The sequence below is a fragment of the Spinacia oleracea genome, chromosome 4 (assembly GCF_020520425.1).
Source record: "Spinacia oleracea cultivar Varoflay chromosome 4, BTI_SOV_V1, whole genome shotgun sequence".
Taxonomy (NCBI): domain Eukaryota; kingdom Viridiplantae; phylum Streptophyta; class Magnoliopsida; order Caryophyllales; family Amaranthaceae; genus Spinacia; species Spinacia oleracea.
In genome coordinates, this window is record NC_079490.1 from 42,394,299 (window position 1) to 42,418,454 (window position 24,156).

The 24,156-nt window shown below is 32.9% G+C and overlaps 2 protein-coding genes across 2 annotated transcripts; one reads left to right on the plus strand and one right to left on the minus strand.

The window, feature by feature from the left end:
* Window positions 1–1,863: 1,863 nt before the first annotated feature.
* On the plus strand, window positions 1,864–15,163 carry LOC110805614 (branched-chain-amino-acid aminotransferase 2, chloroplastic). Its single transcript, XM_022011234.2, has 8 exons — window positions 1,864–1,986; window positions 7,406–7,582; window positions 7,689–7,823; window positions 7,930–8,028; window positions 8,179–8,295; window positions 10,618–10,713; window positions 11,910–12,022; window positions 14,753–15,163. Exons 1-8 carry the CDS (start codon window positions 1,879–1,881, stop codon window positions 14,871–14,873), a joined length of 966 nt encoding a protein of 321 aa, XP_021866926.1. The 5' UTR covers window positions 1,864–1,878; the 3' UTR covers window positions 14,874–15,163.
* A 2,574-nt stretch (window positions 15,164–17,737) lies between these two features.
* Window positions 17,738–18,154, minus strand: LOC130471495 (syntaxin-22-like). The gene is made up of 2 exons (XM_056841671.1): window positions 18,004–18,154; window positions 17,738–17,919 (listed from the first exon to the last, which is right to left on the minus strand). The coding sequence occupies exons 1-2, from the start codon at window positions 18,152–18,154 to the stop codon at window positions 17,738–17,740; spliced, it is 333 nt and encodes a 110-aa protein (XP_056697649.1).
* Between the last annotated feature and the right edge of the window lie 6,002 nt (window positions 18,155–24,156).

Here is a 24,156-nt window from a genome sequence, read left to right on the forward strand (position 1 = left end):
AAAGATTATTGATTTTTGGACATAAATCATAGAGTTGCTAAGGGGCTTTTCAAAATTTTATTATGTATTTTAAGCTGTTAATTATTCAAATTAGTCATATAATTTGTTATTATTAGGAACATTTTATATTATTTTATAGGGGATACTAGCTAAAAGACTTACGTTAATGATTTCAGAAATTCCTTCTAGAGAAGAGATGAAGGTTATAGTTAAGTAAACGTTAGACACTAAAACATTATGATATGGACATACCGATAAAAGAATGTTATAAATACCTAAGATATTCACCACATTACTATCGCACTTTTTCTTTTAACTCCTGAATAAAGTGGCATATTTTCCTAGTGCAATTAGTGTGTAACACATCTTAAAGTTTTTTATTTCATTCACGATGCCAATATTATCTTCAATTTCTTTGGGGTTCAGGTAAATTTTTATTCTTCTTTTCAATACCTTAATTATAAATTCAAAATTATTTTTAATTTTCTGCTTTAGTCGAAATCCATGTTCATACTCCGTACATTAGAACGCAATTGCGCCATGTCAAACTAACCTTTACTGTTTTCAGTTATTATATTGAGATATGAGACTATAATAAGACAAATTTGTTAAAAATGATCTTTTATAGCCCAAATTTTGCGAGAAATGACCTTATATAATTTTTTTGTAAAATCATATTTTAATGTTTTTTTTTTTTTTTGCGAAAGACAACCAAATGAAAGTTTCTGGCATTGACTGGGCTTTTCCGGCCATTGACTTGCACGTGAGCAACACGTGTGGCTTTAATTTATTTTGCTAACACACCCAATTTCCCTCAAAAATTCTAAGCTTTAAAACCTAAAGTTGAAAAAAAAAAAATCAAGTTTGAAAATCCAAGACTCGCGAAAATGAGTGTCTTTAGCCCACTTAAGCCACACGTGCTACTCATGTACAAGTCAATGGCCGAAAAAGCTCAGTCAATGCCGAAACCTTGCCTTAGGTTGTCTTTCGCAAAAAAAATTTACATTAAGGTGTAATTTCACAAAACAAAATTATATAAGGTACTTAATTTGTCGCAAAATTCGGGTTATAAAAGGTTCTTTTTGGTAAATTTGCCTAATAATAATTTAATTTTGGAATTAAATACTCAAGTAAATACAACATTTTTTATTTTTTGTATTGGTAAATAAAGGATATCTAGACTCCTTTGTCTAACATCCCATTTTTCCAAATGTTAAAAATCAATATTATAGCCTATCTTGCGAAACTAGTTTGTTTTACTGTTAAACAAAATTGGAAAAATCATTGTTCTCGAAAGATCACTCTGTATATAGTAGAATTTTATCCTTGAACTAATGTAATAGCTTGTTATCCTTCTTGGGACAAAAATGTCCAAATGTTAGCCTTACCGTTTTGAGGCAACGAAAATGATAAAGGTCGCAACACGCGACCTTTAAACCGTGTCACAATGATGACATGGCATGCTTATGTGTCATGATTTAAATTGGAAACTAAAATATTTAATTTATATAATCTATTATACATGTTTCAAAAAAGGTAAGAAAATTTTAATATTCTAATTTGTCTCCTTTTTTATATCGATTAATCTATTTACATATTTTGATAGTAAAAATACTGAATTGATAGTAAAAATATCCTGATGACACATAGCCTATGTGGCGCCTATATGTATCAATTAAACTGCGACACGTAAGATTGTGACAACTAAATGTTGTCGTAACTTGCGACCTTTATCATCACCCTTGAGGCAAATCGAGTATAACATTTAATTTTTTGTTTGTTGATTTGGCGATTGACAGCTGCGTCACCACTGGTGAGGATGGCTACGCAGAAGTTGATTGGGACACTATAGGACACGCCATAACTCCCACAGATTACATGTACATGATGAAATGTCCCAGAGATGAGGAGTTCACAGAGGGTCGACTAATTCCATATGGAAATATTGAGTTGAGCCCTGGTGCTTGTGTCTTGAACTATGGCCAGGTACTTTATTAAGTTGATAATATTGAGTGATTATTATTTTTGTATGCTTTCACAACTCTGAAAAAGAAAGAGTACAACAACCGTGAACAAATAAGAAATCGGTTTCAATTTTGTTTAATCATCTACATCAGTATGAAATGGCTCCTTCAAATGCAACAATATTCTAATCAATTGAGGTTGGCATAGGTGGTTAAGGATATTTTGCTCCTTAACCAAGATTTAATATCAGGGGCTCTCTTCTCAAACCCAGGATAACAAATATGGGTTACAACCCAGGATAACAAAAAATTATTTCTCTCGTAGATATATATGTCTTTCAAATATAAAACGTTTCCTCCTTAATATCTCCTTTATTTTATCTCTTATTTTCTCCCCCTTGTTTCTTCGCTTTTCTACATATTACTATAATGAAATAAACATGTTACATACTTCCTCCGTTCCGGAAATATCGCACCATTTGTTTTTTACACTATTCACACTACGACTTTGGTCAATTTTTGTAATTTAATTTGTACGTAAGGAAATTTTAGTCATGTGGGTCATGTTAAATTCGTATTGATATATATTTTCTAAATATTAAGTTTTTATAATTTTTAATTACTTGCACGTGATTTGAGATATTAAGAGTCAAAATAATGGTTTGAGGAGTAAAAGTCAACCATGATGCGATATTTCCGGAACGGAGGAAGTATATAACTTCTCTTTAACTAAATATATAGAGGATAAGAATTATTCTCAATATTAACCTCTCAAAATTATATAAAATTCTAATATAAGTAATGTAATAATAGTAATTCTAAAATTAAAGTTTGTGCCTCTCAACACGCCCCCTCAAGCTTTAATTTTCATTCTCTCTCAACCTTTTGAAATTGTCAAGAGATAGTAGCTTTGTAAATATGTCTGCAACTTGCTCTGTAGTATTACAATACTCTAGCGTGATTGTCCCTTGTTTAACTTGTTCTCGGAGAAATTGAAATCGAGTATCAATATGTTTACTTTTTCCTTGTTATACTGGATTTTTAGCAAGTTTTATTGATGACACATTATCTACATAGATTGTAGCTGTTCCTTCTTGAACATGATCAATTTCTTTCAGTAAGTTCCTCAACCATAACCCTTCATATACGGCAGATGAAGATGCTATATATTCTGCTTCATAGCTTGACAATGCTATAAATGGTTGTTTTTTAGAACTCCAAGTGAAAGCAGTTTCACCTAGGTAAAAAGCATACCCAGTTGTACTTTTTCTTTCGTCTTGATCTCTGTCCCAGTCACTATAGGAGTAGCCGAACAATATTGCATTATCTTATCTCCATAAGAGTAAAACATCCCATATCCTAAGGTACCTTTAATATACCTTACAATTCTCTTTGCAGTGCACCAATGAGAATCTCTAGGTATCTCCATGTATCTACTAACAAGTCCGACTCCATATACAATATCAGGTCTGGTGATGGTTAAGTATCTCAAACTTCCAACTAAACTCTTGTGCAAAGTTGGATCAATTAACCTCCCTTCTCCAACTTTTGTCAACTTCAATCCGGTTGCAACGGGAGTACTTGTGGGTTTGCACGACTCATTTTTAAACTTCTCAATAATATCCTTGGTATATTTCTGTGAAATGAATATCCCATATTCACTTTGTTGTACTTCTATCCCAAGAAAGAAATTCATCAGCCCACAATCAGGCATTTCAAATTCTTTGAACATTGCCGCTTTGAAATCTTCACACATACTTTTGTTGTTCCCGGTGAACAGTAGATCATCAACATATAAACTCACTATAATAATATTATCACCATTTTCTTCACGTAGATAGCATGTTCGTAAAGACATTTGGTAAAGCCATTGTGTATCAAATAACCATCAATGCGTGCATTCCTTGCACGAAGAGCTTGCTTTAAACCTTCAGATGAGGTATTCTTAACGATGAGGTTGATCCTTCAAATGTAGCTGAACTTGGCTCATTGTTATTTCTCTGTGGCGAAGGTGTCATTGGTTGATTATTTTCGAAACTCGTATGTGTAGTCTTGTTATTGTTGTATTCTTCAAATACAATTTTTTTTCTTTCTCTTTCTTGATTGTCCCATTTTCATGATTCTCCTTCACTAAATATTACATCTCTACTCTCAATCAATTTTCCAGTGATTGGATTGTGAAATATATCCAATGAAGATACATTTTTCACCATGATCATCTAATTTCTTTCTCTTTGCCTCGGGTATTTGAGCATATGCTATGAACCCAAACACTCGAAAATGTTCAACATTTGGCTTCTCACCACTCCATGCTTCATGTGGAGTCATATTCTTCGCACTTTTTGTAGGACACCGATTTAGAATATAAGTTGTCCATGCAACAACTTCTGCCCATAATTGCTTCGGTAATCCTCTTTCTTTCAAGATGCTTCGTGCCATGTCTAGAATTGTCTGAATTGTACGAAGAGAGGAACTTTTTATCTCATATAATTCTTTATCAATGAACCGTAGTAGAACTTACTACACTCAAACGATGTAGTATTATTGAATCTGAAGACAAAAGCAATAAATAATTAAACAAAAAGGGTAAAACCTTTGAAATTTATAAACCTTAGAGAGAGAAAAAACGAGGAGACGGCTAGAGTGATGAATGATTGAGTGGTCATGTGTTTTATGATAGAAATTTGAGGACGCACGCGGAAGTTTTGATGGACCTTAATAATATATCAAAATTGCATTTTTATCATTGATTACATGAATAAGAATTGTACAACAATATTTGCGAGAGATCATGTCTCTCACTTATCTCTTTGGTAGAATCCTTGGTTCTACCATTTTACCTCTCATATTTTGTGTGGGAGCTCTCTCTTGATTGGCTTACATCTCAACTTATGCACATACTACATATTTAGAGTGGTTGAATACTAGTGCCTAGATTTTTCTATACTTGTCATTTATCTAAATTCTTCTTAACTAGATATTTCTTAAGTAAATTCTAGACATTACTTTAGCTAGATTTTTCTACACACTTTACTACTAGATTTTTGTATAGTACATTCTAGATTTAGATTTTTCTAGATTAACATTTTAATACTCTCCCTTAATCTTGAAAAATGTTGTACTCCAAAATGCTTATCTTTCGAAAATCTCATTGATGCACTTGTCACCCACCACCAATCGTAATGAAAGCTTGAGTTCAAATAACGTTAGCACCCGTGTTACCAACCTCCTTCTTCTCGATACCTTTTATTAATCTTGATGATCTTCACGTTGGTATGGTATTCATGTTACCAACTATCCCACTAATGTACATGTCACCAGTTATCTCCTGAAATTTTTCTTCAAATTGTATTTTGTTATTGGTGCTCATGTCACCGATCATCCCGCTAATTCTCTTGTCATTAGCAAACTTCAAAATCTTCTTCAAATATTTTCTTCTTCATTTTCTCCATTGACATTTGTTTCTCCAATTTTTTCTTTTGTTGTGGTGCTCATGTCACCATCCATCACTGCTAATGCTCATGTCATTAACAAACTCCAAAATTCTCTTTGTGAACATTTTTTCCTTTCCTTTTTTTTTTCTTGTCACCAACATACTATGCTAATGCTCTGTCATTAGCATCCTTCAAATAATTTCTTCTTCAAAAAATATATTTTCTTCTTTAATTTTTTTTCATCCTTCCTTATTTCTATCATCAACTTTATATTTTCTCCATTTTCCTCCATAGATTTTGTTCTGCTATTTTAATTTTCCTTTTTTTTTATCTACTTTAACAAAATTTAGATTTAGCACTTACCTCTTCTTCTCTTGCTATGTTCCATACTTTCATCAAGTCTCAAGAGTTTCCGGTCTTCAATTTTGTCGTAATCACTTTCCGGCTTTGATAGCATGATAGAAATTTGAGAACGCACGCGGAAATTTTGATGGACCTTAATAATATATCAAAATTACATTTTCATCATTGATTACATTAATAAGAATTGTACAACAATATTTGCGAGAGCTCATGTCTCTCACTTATCTCCTTGGTAGAATCCTAGGTTCTACCTTTTTACCTCTCATATCTTGTGTGGGAGCTCTCCCTTGATTAGCTCACATCTCAACATATGCACATACTACATATTTATAGTGGTTAGTGCCTAGATTTATTTATACTTGTCATTCATCTAGATTCTTCTTAACTAGATATTTCTTAAGTAAATTCTAGACATTACTTTAGCTAGATTTTTCTACACACTTTACTACTAGATATTTGTATAGTACATTCTAGATTAACATTTTAACATTTTATTCACAATAGAAGCAAAGTTCTTCTTTTTTACTATGTTATTTTCTATTTATCGTTTCTTTTAATTTTTTTTTGTATTACACTACAAAAATTTGTATCTTTTATGACAACCTAATAACGACGGGTAAAAATCCCGTCGCAAAGTCTTTTGGCGACGGGGATAACAACCCAACAAAGATGGGAACCACCGCCGCAAATGTCTTTTACGACGGGTTAACGACGACCCCCTTTTATGACGGATTCGCGGCGGAAAATCCCGTCGTTAATAAACAATTATTGGCTTTTAGCGACGGAATTTCCCGTCGTTAATAGTACAATTTCTTGTAGGGTTACCTCCTATTAAAATCTACATTTTTGAATAATAGTACAATTTCTTGTAGGGTTACCTCCTATTAAAATCTAAACAATTATACGCCGCTACATAATATGTAATACAGTTAATTATTTGATTTTGTAATTTCTTGAGAATTATATTCTTCTTAAGCTGGAAAATGTTAGGGAACTTAATTTTCTATTTTTTTTAACACTATATCGGTTAATTTTGAAGTACTATTTGATTATGATATGAATGTTTATTACTTTTTAGATGAACTTTTTTATATTCATGCATTAATTAGTTATTGATTGGTACGGGGTTTGTGAACTATGGTGATACGCCTTAGGTATACTCATATACGCTAACATAACAGAGCCCTAATTGAAATGGCAAAACATTTGTTATTCAAGTAGGGTGATGATAAAGGTCACAAGTTGCGACAACTTTTAGTTGTCGCAATCTTATGTGTCACAGTTTAATTGGCACATTTAGGCGCCACGTAGGCTATACGTCATCAGAATATTTTTACTACCAATTCAATATTTTTACTATGAAAATATGTAAATGAGATTATCGATATAAAGAAGGAAACAAATCAGAATATTAAGATTTTTCTACCTTTTTTGTAACATGTATAATAGATTATATAAGTTAAATATTTTAGTTTCCAATTTAAATCATGACACATAAGCATGCCATGTCATCATTGTGACACGCCTTAAAGGTCGCATGTTGCGACCTTTATCATTTTCGATTCAAGTAAATCAAATTGATTAATCAGTTAAACAAATCAAACATCTTTGTAGCTTTTGAGTATTAGCTTTGTGTTTGGCAAGGGTCTATATGAGGGACTGAAGGCAAGAAGGACAGAAGATGGAAGGATTGTGATATTCCGGCCTGATCAAAATGCATTGCGCATGAAAATGGGTGCCGAAAGAATGTGCATGCCTGCTCCTTCTGTTGATCAGTTCGTCGATGCAGTCAAGCAGACCGTTATTGCTAATAAACGTTGGGTATGTAAAAATATCTGCACTTTATATAACTATAATAAGATGATAGTTTAATTTTATGAACTAGTCGTAATTGATCGTTTGATAATATTTGCGAAAAATGAAACAGATTCCTCCTCCAGGGAAAGGCACACTTTATATTAGACCTTTGCTCCTAGGAAGTGGACCGCTCCTCGGTCCAGGCCCTGCTCCTGAGTTCACATTCCTTATTTATACTACTCCTGTTTGCATTTACTGTTTCAAGGTAATTTCTCATTCTACAATTTATCTGTTTTGGTTGACTCGATATTGTGGAATGTGGAGTACGTTAATAATGCACTTAATTCTAATTCTTCTTTTTCTTAATAAAGGAAACGAGCACGGGCTTAAACTTGTATGTTGACGATCAATTTCATCGTGCGTCCCCTGGTGGTGCTGGTAATGTGAAATCGATTACCAACTATGCACCAGTAAGCAAATGCTTTCTCTTTGAAATAAAAACGTACTTTATTAATATATACTTCATATAGGAAAATATTTCAATAGTTTATCTGCTGCCTTTCAATTTCTTATCGAGTTTGACAGTTTAGGAAAATCATATCTTGACGTGTTATGTACAGGTTTTCAAACCTATGAAAAAGGCAAAAAGCGAAGGATTTACTGATGTCCTGTATCTTGATTCTTCGAGCAGTAAATATGTAGAGGAGGTTTCTGTCTCCAATATATTTATCGTCAAGGTAACATTTCTTGAAGCAATTTATTCAACTAGCTCCGAGCTTTGATATCCATTTTCCATTTCACCAGTGCCGTCTTAAACAATTTTGAGTCCCAGTACCAAATTACCAATTACTCCGTACTAATTTACTACGTAAACGAACCTATATCTCATATCCAGGGTCAATAAAAGGAGCCTTAGCCCCGCGTCTGGACCACCAACGCATAATCAGTTTACTGTCAAATGTTACAGATTTTTATTTTTGACCCAATTTTCAACTGACCTACTTATATTAAAAAAAAAAAAAAAGTTTAAATAAATAAAATAAAAGATGGAACACCCTTTTGGATCAATTTTTGTTAATATCTTGTGTTTAAAAGCGTAAATTCTATTTCGTATGTTAGTATACAAATAAGATAAATATACAATATGATGAAAGTACTTTTTGTTGTCGCATCTGTTATGTTAAAATCTTTTGATGATAAAAAAGAAATAAGAATATGATTAATAAAAATTTGATCTCATACTTGTATCTAATTACCTATACGCTAATCATGAAAAAAAATCCTTATATTTTTAAGTGATCTTAATTATGTTAATTCTAACTACACTAAATAACTTTAAAAATCAAATAATCAACAACACAAAACTCTTCTGCCTAACTATGTAGTCCACGCTAATAAAGAATTAATTAAGAACGTAAGCCATAATCATGTTTGTTGTAACTGCAAGGAATTGAACCACCAATCATACTCCCCATCGTAATATTGTATAGGCCTCTCTAAAATTTCTCCACACTCTTCATTCCCTTCAATCCCTTGTGAAGTCAAAGTTGACCAAAAACATTACCCGTACTATCTGTTGCCTTTGAAGTTACCTGGTTAGTCAGATTCATTCAGGAGATTGGAGTAACAAATTTGAAATTAACCTATGAAAATCAAAACCCTTTTGCTTTCAAAATTGTTTATGAGAGAACAGTAACACATGAAGAGACTTGAATGGTATCTCAGTAATTAGCGTTGAAGGCTTGTTCCGCACCCTTCTTCTTGAATTATCATTTTATGATAATTGTTAAGTTTTTTTTTTTTTTTTTTTTTTTTTTTTTTTTTTTTTTTAAATATGATAATTACGTATCTTTATCTTATCATGAGATAATTTTATATTTTTGTATTTAATTTAAAATATATTAATAATAATTTTGTGACTGGACAATCCTAAGTGGACTCTCTAAATCCTTAAAATATATTCGATTAATCTGTTTACACATGGTAATTTATGGTTGATGGGCGGATGCGGATGATGCCATGATGGTATCTCGGCGCCTATATACGCCTAAAAATCTCATTTTTATACCTACCCACCACCCATGGCGAATACAATATCAACATTCATCTCCGCCCAGCTGATACAAACTAAAATCCATCCCCGCTCCTACCACCCACCTGGTTATCCATCCCCGCCTCATTCTCACGTCCATACCCACCTAGGTTTTATATTTACCAAAAATATGACAACATATAGAATGAAAAAAAATCCATTCAAAAAGTATAAGATAACTAAAAATACTCCCTCCGTCCCGGAATACTCGACCCGGTTTGACCGGCACAGAGTTTAAGGGACTTGAATTGACTTATTTAATTTAATAGGTAGTAGTTGATAGTGGGGTATTATTTTAATGTAGTTAGTGGGAGGTGGGTTAAGAGGTGGGGTTGGGGGAGAGTAGGGGTTGAATTTTTAATTATTTTTTGTATGGAGTAGGGGTAGGTGAGTTAATAGGGGTGGAGTGAGAAATAATATAATATTGTTAGAATATTTCCATTTTTAGAAACAGGTCAAGTATTAAGGGACGGCCCGATAAGGAAAACAGGTCAAGTATTCCGGGACGGAGGGAGTAACATATACTTTGTATAATAGCTTGTTTGGTTAGACATCTGGCATCTTCTTTTAAGTTTCTTAAAGATCGACCTATTAAAAAATAAAATAAACAAGCTTTATTTTTTATAAGTAAATATTTATGCACACATTATTTTGCGTATGAAAGATAAGTGAGTCGGGTAAGCGGGTATGGTACAAGGCAGATGCGGATGAGGCGGATCCAACGTAAAAGTCACATTCACCTCATCACCATTGCGGTTACGACTTTTATATCTATTCCCACCCCATTACCACCAATCCTTACCTCATCCCCACCCCATTACCTCATCCTTACCTCATTACACCCGCCCAAGTACCCTATCCCATGCCAATAGCCGGTCCTGAGTTGATCTACATAGATGAAAATGTATTTTTTTTTTGTATGAATCAAGATTCAAGAGTTAGATGGCTCAGCTTTCCGCATTTATAGGACAAAACAATATCAACTCCAGCAACAAGTGGCACTATTCTCGCGGGAGTGACAAGGAACAGCATCATTGAAATAGCATGTGATCTTGGTTTTAAGGTAAACATATTATACTATACTAAGTTAGACATTAAATATAACAGGTGTCAATTTCCGAATAAAATTTCCCTACCTAAAACATTATTCCTAAAAAATCTCTAGCTATTGTATATTTCCGAACGCATTAAAATGAAGGGAAGGTGGAGGAACTTTGACAATTTTATCCGATTACTGGTCAATGTGACCCATCAAAAGAAAATAGGTATAAAAGTTCGGATTTTTAAATAATATCATATGTAGGCTTAATTAAAGAAAATCGGTCAAAGGTTGGATTAATATTACCAAATTTTTCTATTTTATTTTATTTTTTATTATTTTTTATTAACTGCTTATGTATGTAATTAGTGAAATAATATATGACACATAATAATGATTTGATAAATATGATTTTTGGTATAGAGTAATATTTAAGTAAAAAACGTACGTAATTACTAGAAATCTTATTTACTCGATATTTTGGTCAGATAAGCATATATGTATGTCGAATATTTTTGTCAAATTAGCGTATCAAACATATAAAATATGTAATATGTACCTTCAAACAAATATATATATATATATATATATATATATATATATATATATATATATATATATATATATATATATATATATATATATATATATATATATATATACTTCCTCCATTTTTTTTAATTGCACCATCTTAGATTTCACGCTTGCCAATGCACTATTTTAACCATTAATATATTTTATTATACAATTGAAAAATTAGAAAAATTTGATAATTTAAAAGTATATTTCGAGATGAATCTAACAAGATCCCACATGAATATATTTTTCTTTACATATAAATCACAAAAAATAACTATATAAGAATATGTGAATAGTGCCAAAACCTAAGAGGGTGCAATTATAAAAAATGGAGAAAGTATATATATAAATATATATATATATATATATATATAATACGACAGACATTACATACTTCCTATGATAATTAAATGTGTAGTTCAAGATTTATTAATTTATATATTAATTTTAGGATGAAAAATATATCAGTTTACATAGTATTAAAAATAATATCGATGTATGCAGGGGCGGGCCTAATCTAGTTTGTATTAAACCTCATTTACTGTCCAAGTTTATCTTTTTCATTCCCTTTCTGTAATATAACTTTCTATGAAGTCATTAGTCATAGCAATAACAATACTAAACTCTTTCAACTGGTTTAGGTTGAGGAACGAAAAATTCCGGTCGAGGAATTGCTCGAAGCAGATGAAGCTTTCTGTACCGGAACTGCCTCCGGGGTTGCACCTGTGGCCAGCATCACATACCAAGGCAAACGGTATATGAGTTTTTCTATTCATTTACACTTGGTCATGGAGAAATAAAATAACCATTTTGGTCGACAATAAAATAAATGAGATTATATGTGTTATAAGACAAATACCAAAACAAAAAAGTCCTTTTTTAGCCACCAAAGTACGACATTTAATTTTTTTGGCAAATTTGTCAAAAAGTACCTTATAAAATTAATTATTTGTAAAGAACTACCTTATAAAAAAAATGTTGTAATTAACTAACTTATAAAAAATTTATGTTGTAAGATACTATCTTTTCCAGAATTACGAACGTCTGATCGATATTCCGGGATTGACTTTACCATATATATGTCACGTACCATTTAATTATGTCTTTCCCGTTAGATGTCGCGTAAGTTGCACCTAGTAAAGTCAACTTCGTAATTTTGAATTAATGCTCATAATCCGGCTAAAGGAAGTATCTTACAACATAACATTTTTATAAGGTAGTTTATTACAACATTTTTTTTATAAGGTAGTTTTTCGCAAAAATCATATTTTATAAGGTAGTTTTTGACAAATTTGCCTAATTTTTTTTAAAAACACCAAAGTAAAAGTTAGCTACTCCCTCCGTCCCAAAATTATAGTCATGTTTTATAAATTGGATGTCCCAAAATTATAGTCTTGTTTTTAATTTTGGCTATTAAGGTCCCCACTTTCACATGTACTATATTAATTAAAAATGCATTGAAAACCCCACCTATGTAATATATATTCCGCTTTTTTATGTACTATATTCTCTTTCCCATATATTTTATTCAACTTTTCCATAAATTTCAATCATCATTTGTACTTTATTCCAATTTTCCATGTTCTATGTTCAATTTTTCTTAAAACCCGTGTTTTTTGTCAAACGGAACTATAAATATGGGACGGAGGGAGTAGTATATATTAAACACCATAGTAGAAATATAAAGCTTTAAAAACCACCAAAATGAATTAGGGTGTCTATAGTACACCACAACAAAAAAGAAGAAATTTGAAAACCACTTAATTCAGTTTGTAATTAAAGTCTAAAATTTTAAATATAAAAATAGTTTTTAAAATGAACAAAATTACTTATTGAAATTGAAAAATAAGGTATTATTGTCCAAAAACAAGAAGTTCATCTCAATCAAAATAAGCAATAATCATTCACACCCCATGATCTAAAGTTCATCTTAATAATCAATATCTTAATTTTTTTTCCCTATAAGTAAATGAAACTAGGCGACTAACAAACTCAACCTTTCCGATGAAATACAATTACTACGATATAAAGAAATAAAATCGAAAAAATCGGACATATGAACTGCACTTTAACCTCAAACTACCCAGTCTCGGTCTCAAGAAAAACTTGGTGAATGAAATACAATCTTAAATGAATAGCCGAGCAATATAAACCATTCAATCTCACAGTGAAACCATAACGTGAAGCCCATACACACTGATTACCTACACTAAACAAAAAAAAAACAACTTAGAAAACATAAATTGAAAGAAAATAAAAAATAAAGAAGTAATGACATCAATTACAAAAAAAAGAAAGAAACGAAAAAGGATTTAACATATACATCAAAATAGTAGTAGAATAGCCTATCAACAACTAAACAAAAAGATACACCACCATACTTGACAATAAACATTCCCGATCGAGAAAAGAACTGGTAGCTTGATTAATACGTTCATATTCCACAAAAAGTATTTTGAAACCAACTTCCGTTGACAATTTCAAAAATCAAAAAATACAATGATTATCTTTCACAATATTCATCATCTAGACATTTGAGGCGGGCATTATGCATCTTGAATTGTACTACATGGTGTGTATGCAATTGCTTCACGTAAATTTTACAAAATTATTATTTTTTATTTTAAAAGTGATTTTTTATTTAGTAAAAAATTTAGATTTTAACTAGAATATGAATTAAAGTGATTTTTACGTCTATTTATTTTTGGGGTGATGATAAAGGTCACAAGTTGCGACAACTTTTAGTTGTCGCAATCTTATGTGTCGCAGTTTAATTGGCACATTTAGGCGCCACGTAGGCTATACGTCATCAGAATATTTTTACTACCAATTCAATATTTTTACTATGAAAATATGTAAATGAGATTATCGATATAAAGAAGGAAACAAATCAGAATATTAAGATTTTTCTACCTTTTTTGTAACATGTATAATAGATTATATAAGTTAAATATTTTAGTTTCCAATTTAAATCATGACACATAAGCATGTCATGTCATCATTGTGACACGCCTTAAAGGTCGCATGTTGCGACCTTTATCATTTTCGTTATTTTTGTTTGATGTGTTATAAACTTATAAGTACCTTAATTAACTTTGATGTTTTTCAAGCCTTATATTTCTACTTTGGTGTTCAATACATACTAACTTACTTTGGTGTTTTGTAAAGACTATATATCTGATTTGGTGGCTAAAAAAAACTTATTGAATACCAAAACCTATGGTAATGCTAGTTACCATCAAGTATCTTGTTTTCTTCTTTAAATTTTTTTTACCATCAATTACCTTGGAATCGAATGATATCGGGTAAGGATGAAAATTTATGAAAAAAATCCAGTTTGAGGATGGGATGTTTTTTTCTGTTACCGTCATTTTTTATTAATTTTTTTTTTGGACATAAGCTCACCGTTATCCATTACCGGTTACAAGTAATTTATTTCTATGCTTATTTTAAACATAAAAATATTGTTATGCAAAAATTGCAGGGTAGAATACAAGACAACAAACATCAATTCAGTGAGTGGGAAGTTGTTATCAACGTATGACGCAATTGTAAATGGTCAGCTTAAATACAAGAATACTGGTTGGTTAGTTGAAATTAACTAAGCTGGTACTAGTGGTATACCGTTTCTCCCTGAAACAGACCGATCGGCATTCAATTAAACATGTAACGCTCCCTCAATTAATAATAAAAAAAACACGTACATGCAAAATTTCTTGGGACTTATTTCACTGTATTATATTCATCGTGTCTTGCAAAATTTCATCAATAAGACAGACTCTTTGACGAAAGAGCTTTTGTACATGCACTCTAGGGCCATATGGCCAATGTCCGTGTTTGACAAGAAGAGGATAACTATTATGGAGTATCTGGTATGACCGTATGACTATAGATACATATTGTGTTATACTTCGTATTTATTATTCTATTTTTTCATTCATTCAGATTATATATAGAACATCTATTTTCTACAAAGGAACTCTTGAGGTTATCAATGTAAATGATCTTTTGGTGTCTCTCTATAGAATAAACCAGATGATCTTATTCACAATTAAAAGAATCAAATTATATTAAATAAAAAAATAATTATTTAATATAATGAATAAATTAAGAATGTCTAATTTAAATAATGCAATAAACTCTCATATCTTAATGCAGATCACCAAAAAAAGTCAAACAAATGTTAATTTGTCATGCAATCTCTACTAAAGAAGCAATCAAGGATAAAATTATATAGTCTGTCAAAAAATAAGTTATATGCAATAATTTTATTGAGTTCCTTTGTTAATTAATGGTTTTATTTATATGTGCAATACTACTTAAATTAATTTACTTTGTATGTTGTTGATTTAGCATGTTGGGTGATGAAAACAATAAATAAGTAAAGCAAAACATCACAACAAAAGTAAGGTGCGAATAAAGTAAAGATTATCCACCACCTAGAATGGAATAGGTGTAACCAAATTGAATGAATAATAAAGGTGCAAAATTGTAAAGTTGCAATATTGAAGCAAGCAATTAAATAAGCATGTTAAGGTATCAATAATTGAAATGGCAATAATTGAACTTGAAACATGTGATGTTGAAAATCCAAACGAGAAACACTTGTTCAGGTATGATTTGGTTTCCCATGGATTCAACTTTATAAGAATCTAACTTTTAAATGACGTTGCTCATAAAGTATCATCTATTTTGAACTTGAATATTGAAATTAGAACTTGAATATAAAACTTGAACATAGAACTTGAATATTGAAATTAGGAGGCCAACTAGATTCTTAAAGATTATAACTTTTATGCTAAAAGATTTCATCTTTCATATGCTCTAAGATTTGAACTTGTTCTAATTTAAAGAGAGTCTGCTCTTATTTAAACATCATTGAACTTTGAATATTGAAATTGAAGCTTAAACGTGAAACTTTGATGTATTCTAGTTTGAAGAAGGAATTGCACTTCTTCAAACATCCTTGATCATTTGCAAAAGTTAGAGTTTTTGTAAAACTTGTATTATGATTATTTTAAAGAGTATTTTCAGGAGTGAAAACGTCATTTACTAATCATTATTTTTTAAAATAAACATTAAATATTAGAACGTACTTTGAATTTGAAATGGAGTATGGAAGATCATTTAAGGAGGATTCAAGTATAAAACCCCTTAAAGATTACTCATTTTGTACAAATCCTAGTTTAAGTGAATTATGAACTCACCAAACATATATCATAGGATTACTTAAAAACATGAAATAGGAAAGGTAGGAAATTAGATTCGAAGAGTCATCAGGAATTTACCTAGACTTAAGTGTTGATTGATTTCCAAGCTTGGACTCCCAAATTGCTCAGGGCATTAGAACATTGAACTTGTATTTTGTAGGATTTGTATGAGAATATTTTGTAGAGATTTATGTGATTGAATATTGAAAGATTTGAAGATTAAATATGAAATTCGAAATAGGCAGAGCTTTGCTGCTCGAAATTATGCGTTGTTGCCTCCATTTGTTTGTGGAAAATTGGGGTTATTTATAGAAAAACTTGGCAAAGTTTGGGGATGGCGCCAGGCGCAGGTAGGGGGTGGCGCCAGGCTTAGCTGCTGCCCCGGCTCAGGTACAACTGCCAACTGACAACTGTTTTTTTCCTTTTTGCGCTTTTGGCAGTTTTACAAAAAATGCTCGTGTACCTTCTCCGTCCCTTTTCTTGGAGGTTAAGGAATGGAATTTTATGTCTTTGAAATTGAAATTTTTGAGGAGTTTTTGGGGATTGCTAATTTATACGGGTTTCGCTCGGTTTTGCGGGTCGACGCCCGGGATGCTCGGTTTTGGGGTCGGCGCCCGAATTTCACTTGCCTTATATGATTTTGAGTGGAAACGTGCGTCGAAGATTGATCGTGGCATCTATTTCTTGAGATTGAACTTGGATTTTGGAAGTGTTTTTTGGAAGTGTGTTTGAGCTTGAATTTCAGTCCGAGGTTAGGATTTGAACCTAAGGTTTGTAACTTTGATTTGGAGGTTCGGAATAGATATCGAACTTGGGGGTTGAATTTGTATGGCCTTGAACAAGGGATTGGAGTTGGATTTTCGGAGTTGGCATGTGTTTGGATTTGAATTGTGTTTGTTTTGGAATTTGAAGTTGAGTGTTGAAAGAAAGAAGGAATTGAATTGAATTATGTCCTTTGCAACCAATATCTTTCACTTAGAAATTAACCACCCAAATCTATTAACAATATCATCATGGACTCTAGGAGAGACACAAATTAGGTGTCTACACACGTGGTTACATCTATAAGTTGGGTTAACACTGGTATCAACCAAGAGTAGCTTCAACTATGCTGGATGACGTTCAATGATCCACAAATTTATGAAATTTTTGTTCAAACCCTAGTTGAACTTTCGTTCACAAGCAACAATGAATATAGCCAAGACTGTCAAAACAAACAGAATCACTTGCAGCTTGCGCTTTCATTTTTAACCCCCCCCTCAATATAGTGACCAACTATTGCCAAAACATTTGGATAAGATAACACTGGACGAAACATCATCGGTGAAAAGACAACGCACCAATGATGAATTTGAACCCTGAGCCTTTGATGCCTTTTCCAAATGGGATTTCGCTTGTACTGTTGCTGCTTGAGCATTCTCAACATTGGTTCCAATATCATATGTGCAAGAGAACCATCATATGAATTATTAATACAGAAAGATGGTATCCCTATTCATTATAAGAAGATTAGTTGACAACTTACCAATCATAGCTCCTTGATCATGGAAGAGCACATCAAAATCTTTGAAGATCTCATTTACCTCACCAATTTGCAGCAGGATTTCCTGAATTCCCTGCTCTCTTTCCTCGATTACCGCCTTGTTCAAAGTTATCTCATTGTCCAACAATATCATGTCTTACCTTTATAACTCTATATATGGAAGTATAGATAACAACATGAGGCCAATAAGAGACTGTTGTAAACAGAAAATGAGCATCAAATAGTTGAGCAATGCAGAACTAAAGCTGTGACAGAAGCAAACTCACAAACACCAACTTCACACTTAATCCATGCAACAACATTAATTTGTCACTTGTTTTTGAGAGTATCTTTTCTTATATTGTTAAGAATGCAGACTTGCACCTGGTTTGCAGCAAATGACGATTTTTCTTCTAGTGAATAACAAGCAATAATCTATGCAAAGTACAAAAACACCCAGAGCATATATTGACACAATATATAACTGACCAGGTTTGTATTGACACCATAGAAGGAAAGACGTTCAGATATATGATGATTACCTGTACTTAGAAGAAGAAAGGGGCAGGGTAAGGTTAAACGGTTAAGACTAAAGATTCTAGCATTCTGACTAGAATAGTCATGGCTAGCATTCCAACACTCACCAAAAATAAAATGGCAGGCTCTCCAATTTCAAGTTTTTCTCTTGAGGACATGCCTCCCTTGAAAATCTTGTGCGCCATTTCCAGTGGTTAGTTTACAATTATCCTCCTATTTATATTAAAATACAGATAAGGAGAAGACAAGTAATCCTTCACAATCTGCAAGGAACTACGTACAAAGTCTAAACAATAGACATTTCACATTCGATACTGGTACTTATTCGAGTAGAAAAGTTGATATTTAAAAAAATCTCAGCTACAACTATCAATGGATAACCAGTATAAACAACAATACGAATAACTCTTGATTAATTAAGCTACTAGTACGTTACAGTTTAGTAGTTGGGACATCTGCAAGACCGAAACTTTCCAAAGGACATTTAACTTTGAGACTTTGACTACCTTATAAGATTCGATATTTATATACATTCATTCTTTGATTAAGCGACATCAAAATGTAAAGTTTATGGATTAAACATGGTTACACATAGTATACATAAACTTAAAGTGCACATATACAGTTATAAACTACATAATCATATTAAACAATCAAGTTGCATTGCTGGAAAAAACATGTAAATTAGATCAGTAACATATTTTACTCTGAACAACCAAGAATACAAATTTTTATTTCTCAGTAATGCCCAAATTTGAAAATTCTTCTAAGCATCTTAAAAAAAAAACTTGGCATCTACCCCTACAATTCACTTCAGCTAAGGCACAAAAGTAAAACAAAATATTAAATGGTGAATACGAAACTATCAAATATTCAGCAATTCAGAGAAATTCCAAATTCCATTAATTGGATCGATAATTACCCTTGTGGATATAATCTGCAGCGTTATTCAATATGAATTGGAAATTAATAATTAAATATGCAATTATGAAAATGGATAAACTACCAATAAACTTGAAAATTAAAATTCAATCGAAGTAGAAACATCAAATATATTAATCATGATCGACAAAATAAATAGAAACATTAAAAATTAACCAAAAATCAAATTAATAGGAAGTTAGGGTTTGTAAATTGGGGGTTTTGATTTTATTCAAATTCAATTGAATTGATGAAAGGTAATAGGAAATTACCGATCGATAGGGCGCAAGGATGACAAACCCTCTGCCACCACCCTCGGCCACCGTTGGCGGTGGCGATATGAAGGAAATAATGCCCTTTGTCCAAGTTTGCATTGAATGCATTCAATGCTAAGTCTAATAAATGCGGCTTAGTATTAATTAAGAAAGTTAATTATTCAGTGAGATCAAGTATTCTGAATGTCTAGCTAGAGGCCGCTTCAGTTCAAGTGTAATTAATGTTATTAATGCCACAACTTACTCTTGACTGAACCCGTAGGGCCACACAAGTAGCACGTGAACGGATCAAGTATTTAGGTGAATATTATATTCAGTAAATACTCTAATTATGGATATTCGGTAATGATGGATGTTGGTTTCAGTCCGATCTAAACAAACTATCAAAAGGCAAAGAAAGAATATTTGCTGGAAATGAAGATATACCAGAAACAGAAATATGATTCATAACGAAAATATAAATATCATCCAAGTCGAAGATATTACTGGAAACGGAAATATGGTTCGTATGGAAATATTACTGGAAATAGAAATATTGTCAGAATCGGAAATATTGCCGGAAATGAAAATTTTACCAGGAATCTGAAATATTTACGGAATCGGAAATATTGTCGGAATCAGAAATATTAACGGAAACGTAATTATGGTTCCAAACGAAAATAAATTTCGGAATCGGAAGCTCGACGAGCGACAGGCGAACACATGCGGCAGCTCATCGCTTGACGAGCCAGCCCCGCAAAGGCAGCGACCACGGGGTCAGCGCGCAGTGCCAGCCCTGCTCATATCGCCAGCCCACGAGCAAGGACAGCGCGCACACAACATCCCAAGCAGTGAGGCAGGAACGCTGGGCCAAGCAAGGCTTGCGTACACAAGCAAGCCCATGCGCAGGCTAGCTTGTGCAACAAGCTTGTTCACCGACCAACCCTAGGGTGTTTAGGGTTTTTGAATTTTCCTAAAACCCAAAACTAGGCGTAAAGAACCAACCAGATTGACCTAGTGGATAAATCAGGAATACAAAAACAACGTTTATAATCGAAAAGAAGAAAAATAAGGGGTAACTGCTTAAATTATTCTAGGGTTTTGGCTCCTAGCTAGGGTTTATCCTATTTCCTATAAATACATGACCTATGGCCATGAATTAAATACATCATTGCAACACACTTTGCCTATCACCTAAAAGTGAGATCCCAAAATCATAAACCTTATTTCATATCCTAGTTGGTACAATCTAAGGCGGATCCGAACGTGCTGTGGACTTTCTACGGAGGGACGACGTTTGACGTTCTAACTTGTTTTTGTTCGGTTTGGGAGGAGCTAGGGAAGGTACACATCACAAAGTGCGTATACGAAATTATGCTAATTGACTAAGTGCAATTAATTTGGATTCTGGCATTTATGGTTTATTCCGCATGACATTGGATTGTTCATAACCTTGCAGTGGTATCACGAGCCTCTAATAAATTACTTAATCAATTACATTAACATGGATTAAATTTTATAAATTTGCAAAGAATTAAAGAGGTGAATTAATTTGGTGTAAATAATTGAAAATTCATGCGATTATTTAATTATAGGTTCACAAGATTTTTGGCAGTTTTGTCAATATTGATCGCAATCTTATGCTTTTATTGTGTATTCTGCATGTAAACGACATTTTAAAATTTTGACAGACTCCTAATTCTCGGGCGAACCCAGAATTCCCAAATTCGAAGCCTAACTATGATTTTCGGGAGGTTTTAATTTTTCGAATGCATAATTATAATTTTTAATGATGTTTAAATTAAATTGCGAATCTTGTTTAAGAATCTTGAATTAATAAATGACCTACTAAATAAGATTAACAATTTCAAGATTTAAATTCGTTAATTATGCTACCTAATTTTAATTTTAATTAATTTGTTGAATTTTCATATAATTTAGAATTTGATTTGATTTTTATAATTAATTGATAATTTAATTGGGATCCATTGATTAAAAGACCACCTAAAATTTGTTAAAGTTTAATCTTAAACTTTGCCCAAAACGAAGAGCAATTTTTTGTGAGAGAAAGAATGTGTTTTCGATTTTTGGATGAATGATTTTCTATGTATAGAAGGAATACGAAATTCTGATTTAAGTAATCAGAATGCAAGCAACCCAACAGACAGAAACGGATGAATTAAATGAGGATTGCAACAGCCAAAAACGGTAAGAAATAATCAATGTCGTAACGGATGTAATTAATCCAACGGTTACGTAATCCATACAGATTCCTGTAACAATGACTTAACTAAAATAGTCCAGTTCCCAAAAAGAATAGGGTTGACCCACAAAACCCACCCCACGCCCGCGAATCGCATTCCCAAGAGCTCAGTACCAAAGCCCACGACCCAAGTCCCACGGCCCGAGGCCCGAGCCCGGCCCGGCCAGGCACGCGCGCGTGTGTGATATGTGTCCACCCTCACCACTCTCACACTTTCTTAAACAAGAGTTACACCCATTCCCCAATTAATAAACATGGAGAATATGAAGAGTTTTTTCCATGTGGGACTCTCATATTTTTCACTCTTTTTTTGCTTTGTGTTTCCCAATGAGAATTTCCAACAATCCCACACAGGTTCGAATATGTGGAAAAGAAAGAAGAAAGTGAAGGATATTGGTTTTGGGCAAAACAAAACAATTGAATAGGTGTCAATGTCTTTCGACTTGAATTAACACTTAGTGACATTTAAGCTATGATCTCTTTCTTACCAAGTGACTTTCGTATTGAACTTGATAGGGAGTTAGAAACCTGTCACTTAAAGCACGCAACTGAATATGTATGATATTCTGACTCCGCGAATAAAGTGACGCCTTATACTGGCCATACCTCCGACCTGGATATGCTCATAGGTGCTCTAGAGAATAGCCCACATCGCAATTCTCATAGGAAGCGGCTTTAGGACCAATCTTGTCCCTTTTAAAGCTTGATATAGCCACCTTTGCTAGACACCCCCACACTTTCAAGTAACTTAGGTTAGGTGCACGACCCTTCCATATTTCATATGGAGTCTGTCTAGCTTCTTGTGAGGTACCATGTTCAACACATGACAAGCAGATAATATAGCTTCCCCCCACATGTTATCAAAAAACCCCAAACTAATAAGAATAGAATTCATCATGTTCTTCAATATTCTGTTCTTCCTTTTAGCAATCCCGTTCTGCTCGGGCGTGTAGGGAGCCGTTGTCTCATGAATGATCCCATTATGCTCACGAAATGCCTTCAGAGTGTTAGGGTCATACTCACCACCCCTATCACTCCTAAGTCTCTTGATCTTCCTATCAAGTTGGTTCTCCACTCCGGCCTTGTATTTGAGGAACATTTCCTCAGCTTCATCTTTTGACCTGAGAAGATAAATCATGGTAAATCTTGAGCAGTCATCAACAAAAGTAATATAATACCTTTTACAACCCCTGCTTTCATAATTTTTAAAATCCTCCAAGTCACTATGAACAAGCTCTAGTACTTCAGTTTGTCTATCTTTTGATTTAAATGGCTTCTTTGCAAACTTGGCCTCAACACATACTTCACATTTTGCAAAATCAGTTTTAGAAAAACTGGGAATCAAGTTAAGTTGTTTAAGATTTTTAATTGAAGCAATGTTGAGATGACCCAACCTTGCATGCCATAAATCAATAGACTCGGCAATATAAACAGAAGAAGTACTAGCATTCTTATTCATAATTTCAAGTTTGACATCAAGAGTAAATAAACCCCCATTACAAAAAACCTTTCCCACAAATTCCCCATTGTGAGTAATAACAAGCCTATCAGAATCAAATGAAAGCTTCAATCCAGCCTTCATTAGCAAGCTACCAGAAATCAGGTTCCTACGCATTTTTGGAACATGCAACACATTGGTAAGAGTAATAAGTTTTCCAGAGGTAAGAGTGAGAACGATCTTCCCTTTGCCATGAACGGTTGCAGAAGTTGAATTACCCATGAAGACATTTTCACCATCAATTTTTCGTAGGTAGTGAACATGTCTTTGTTGGTGAAGATGTGTCTCGTTGCTCCAGTATCAACGATCCATTCAGCAACATTACCTGTCAAGTTAGCTTCTGAAACAACAGCAACAAAATGGTTAGGATCAGAAACTTCATTAGCTTCAGCAAGATTGTCTTGGTTCTGATCCGGCTTCTTCTTGGATCTGCAATCCATAGACTTGTGACCAGTTTTCCCACATTCAAAACATTTCCCCTTGAACTTATACTTCATTGGTTTCCCTTGAGGCTTGAAAGGACTTCCCTTTCCCTTAAACTTGTCAGAATATGCATTAGGCTTAGGTTCTACAAGGTTAGCCTTAGCGGAACCAGAAAACACAGATTGACCCTTATCCTTCATACGATTTTCCTCCTCAATTTGCAGGTGACCTACAAGCTCCTCTAAGGTAAGGTCCTTTTT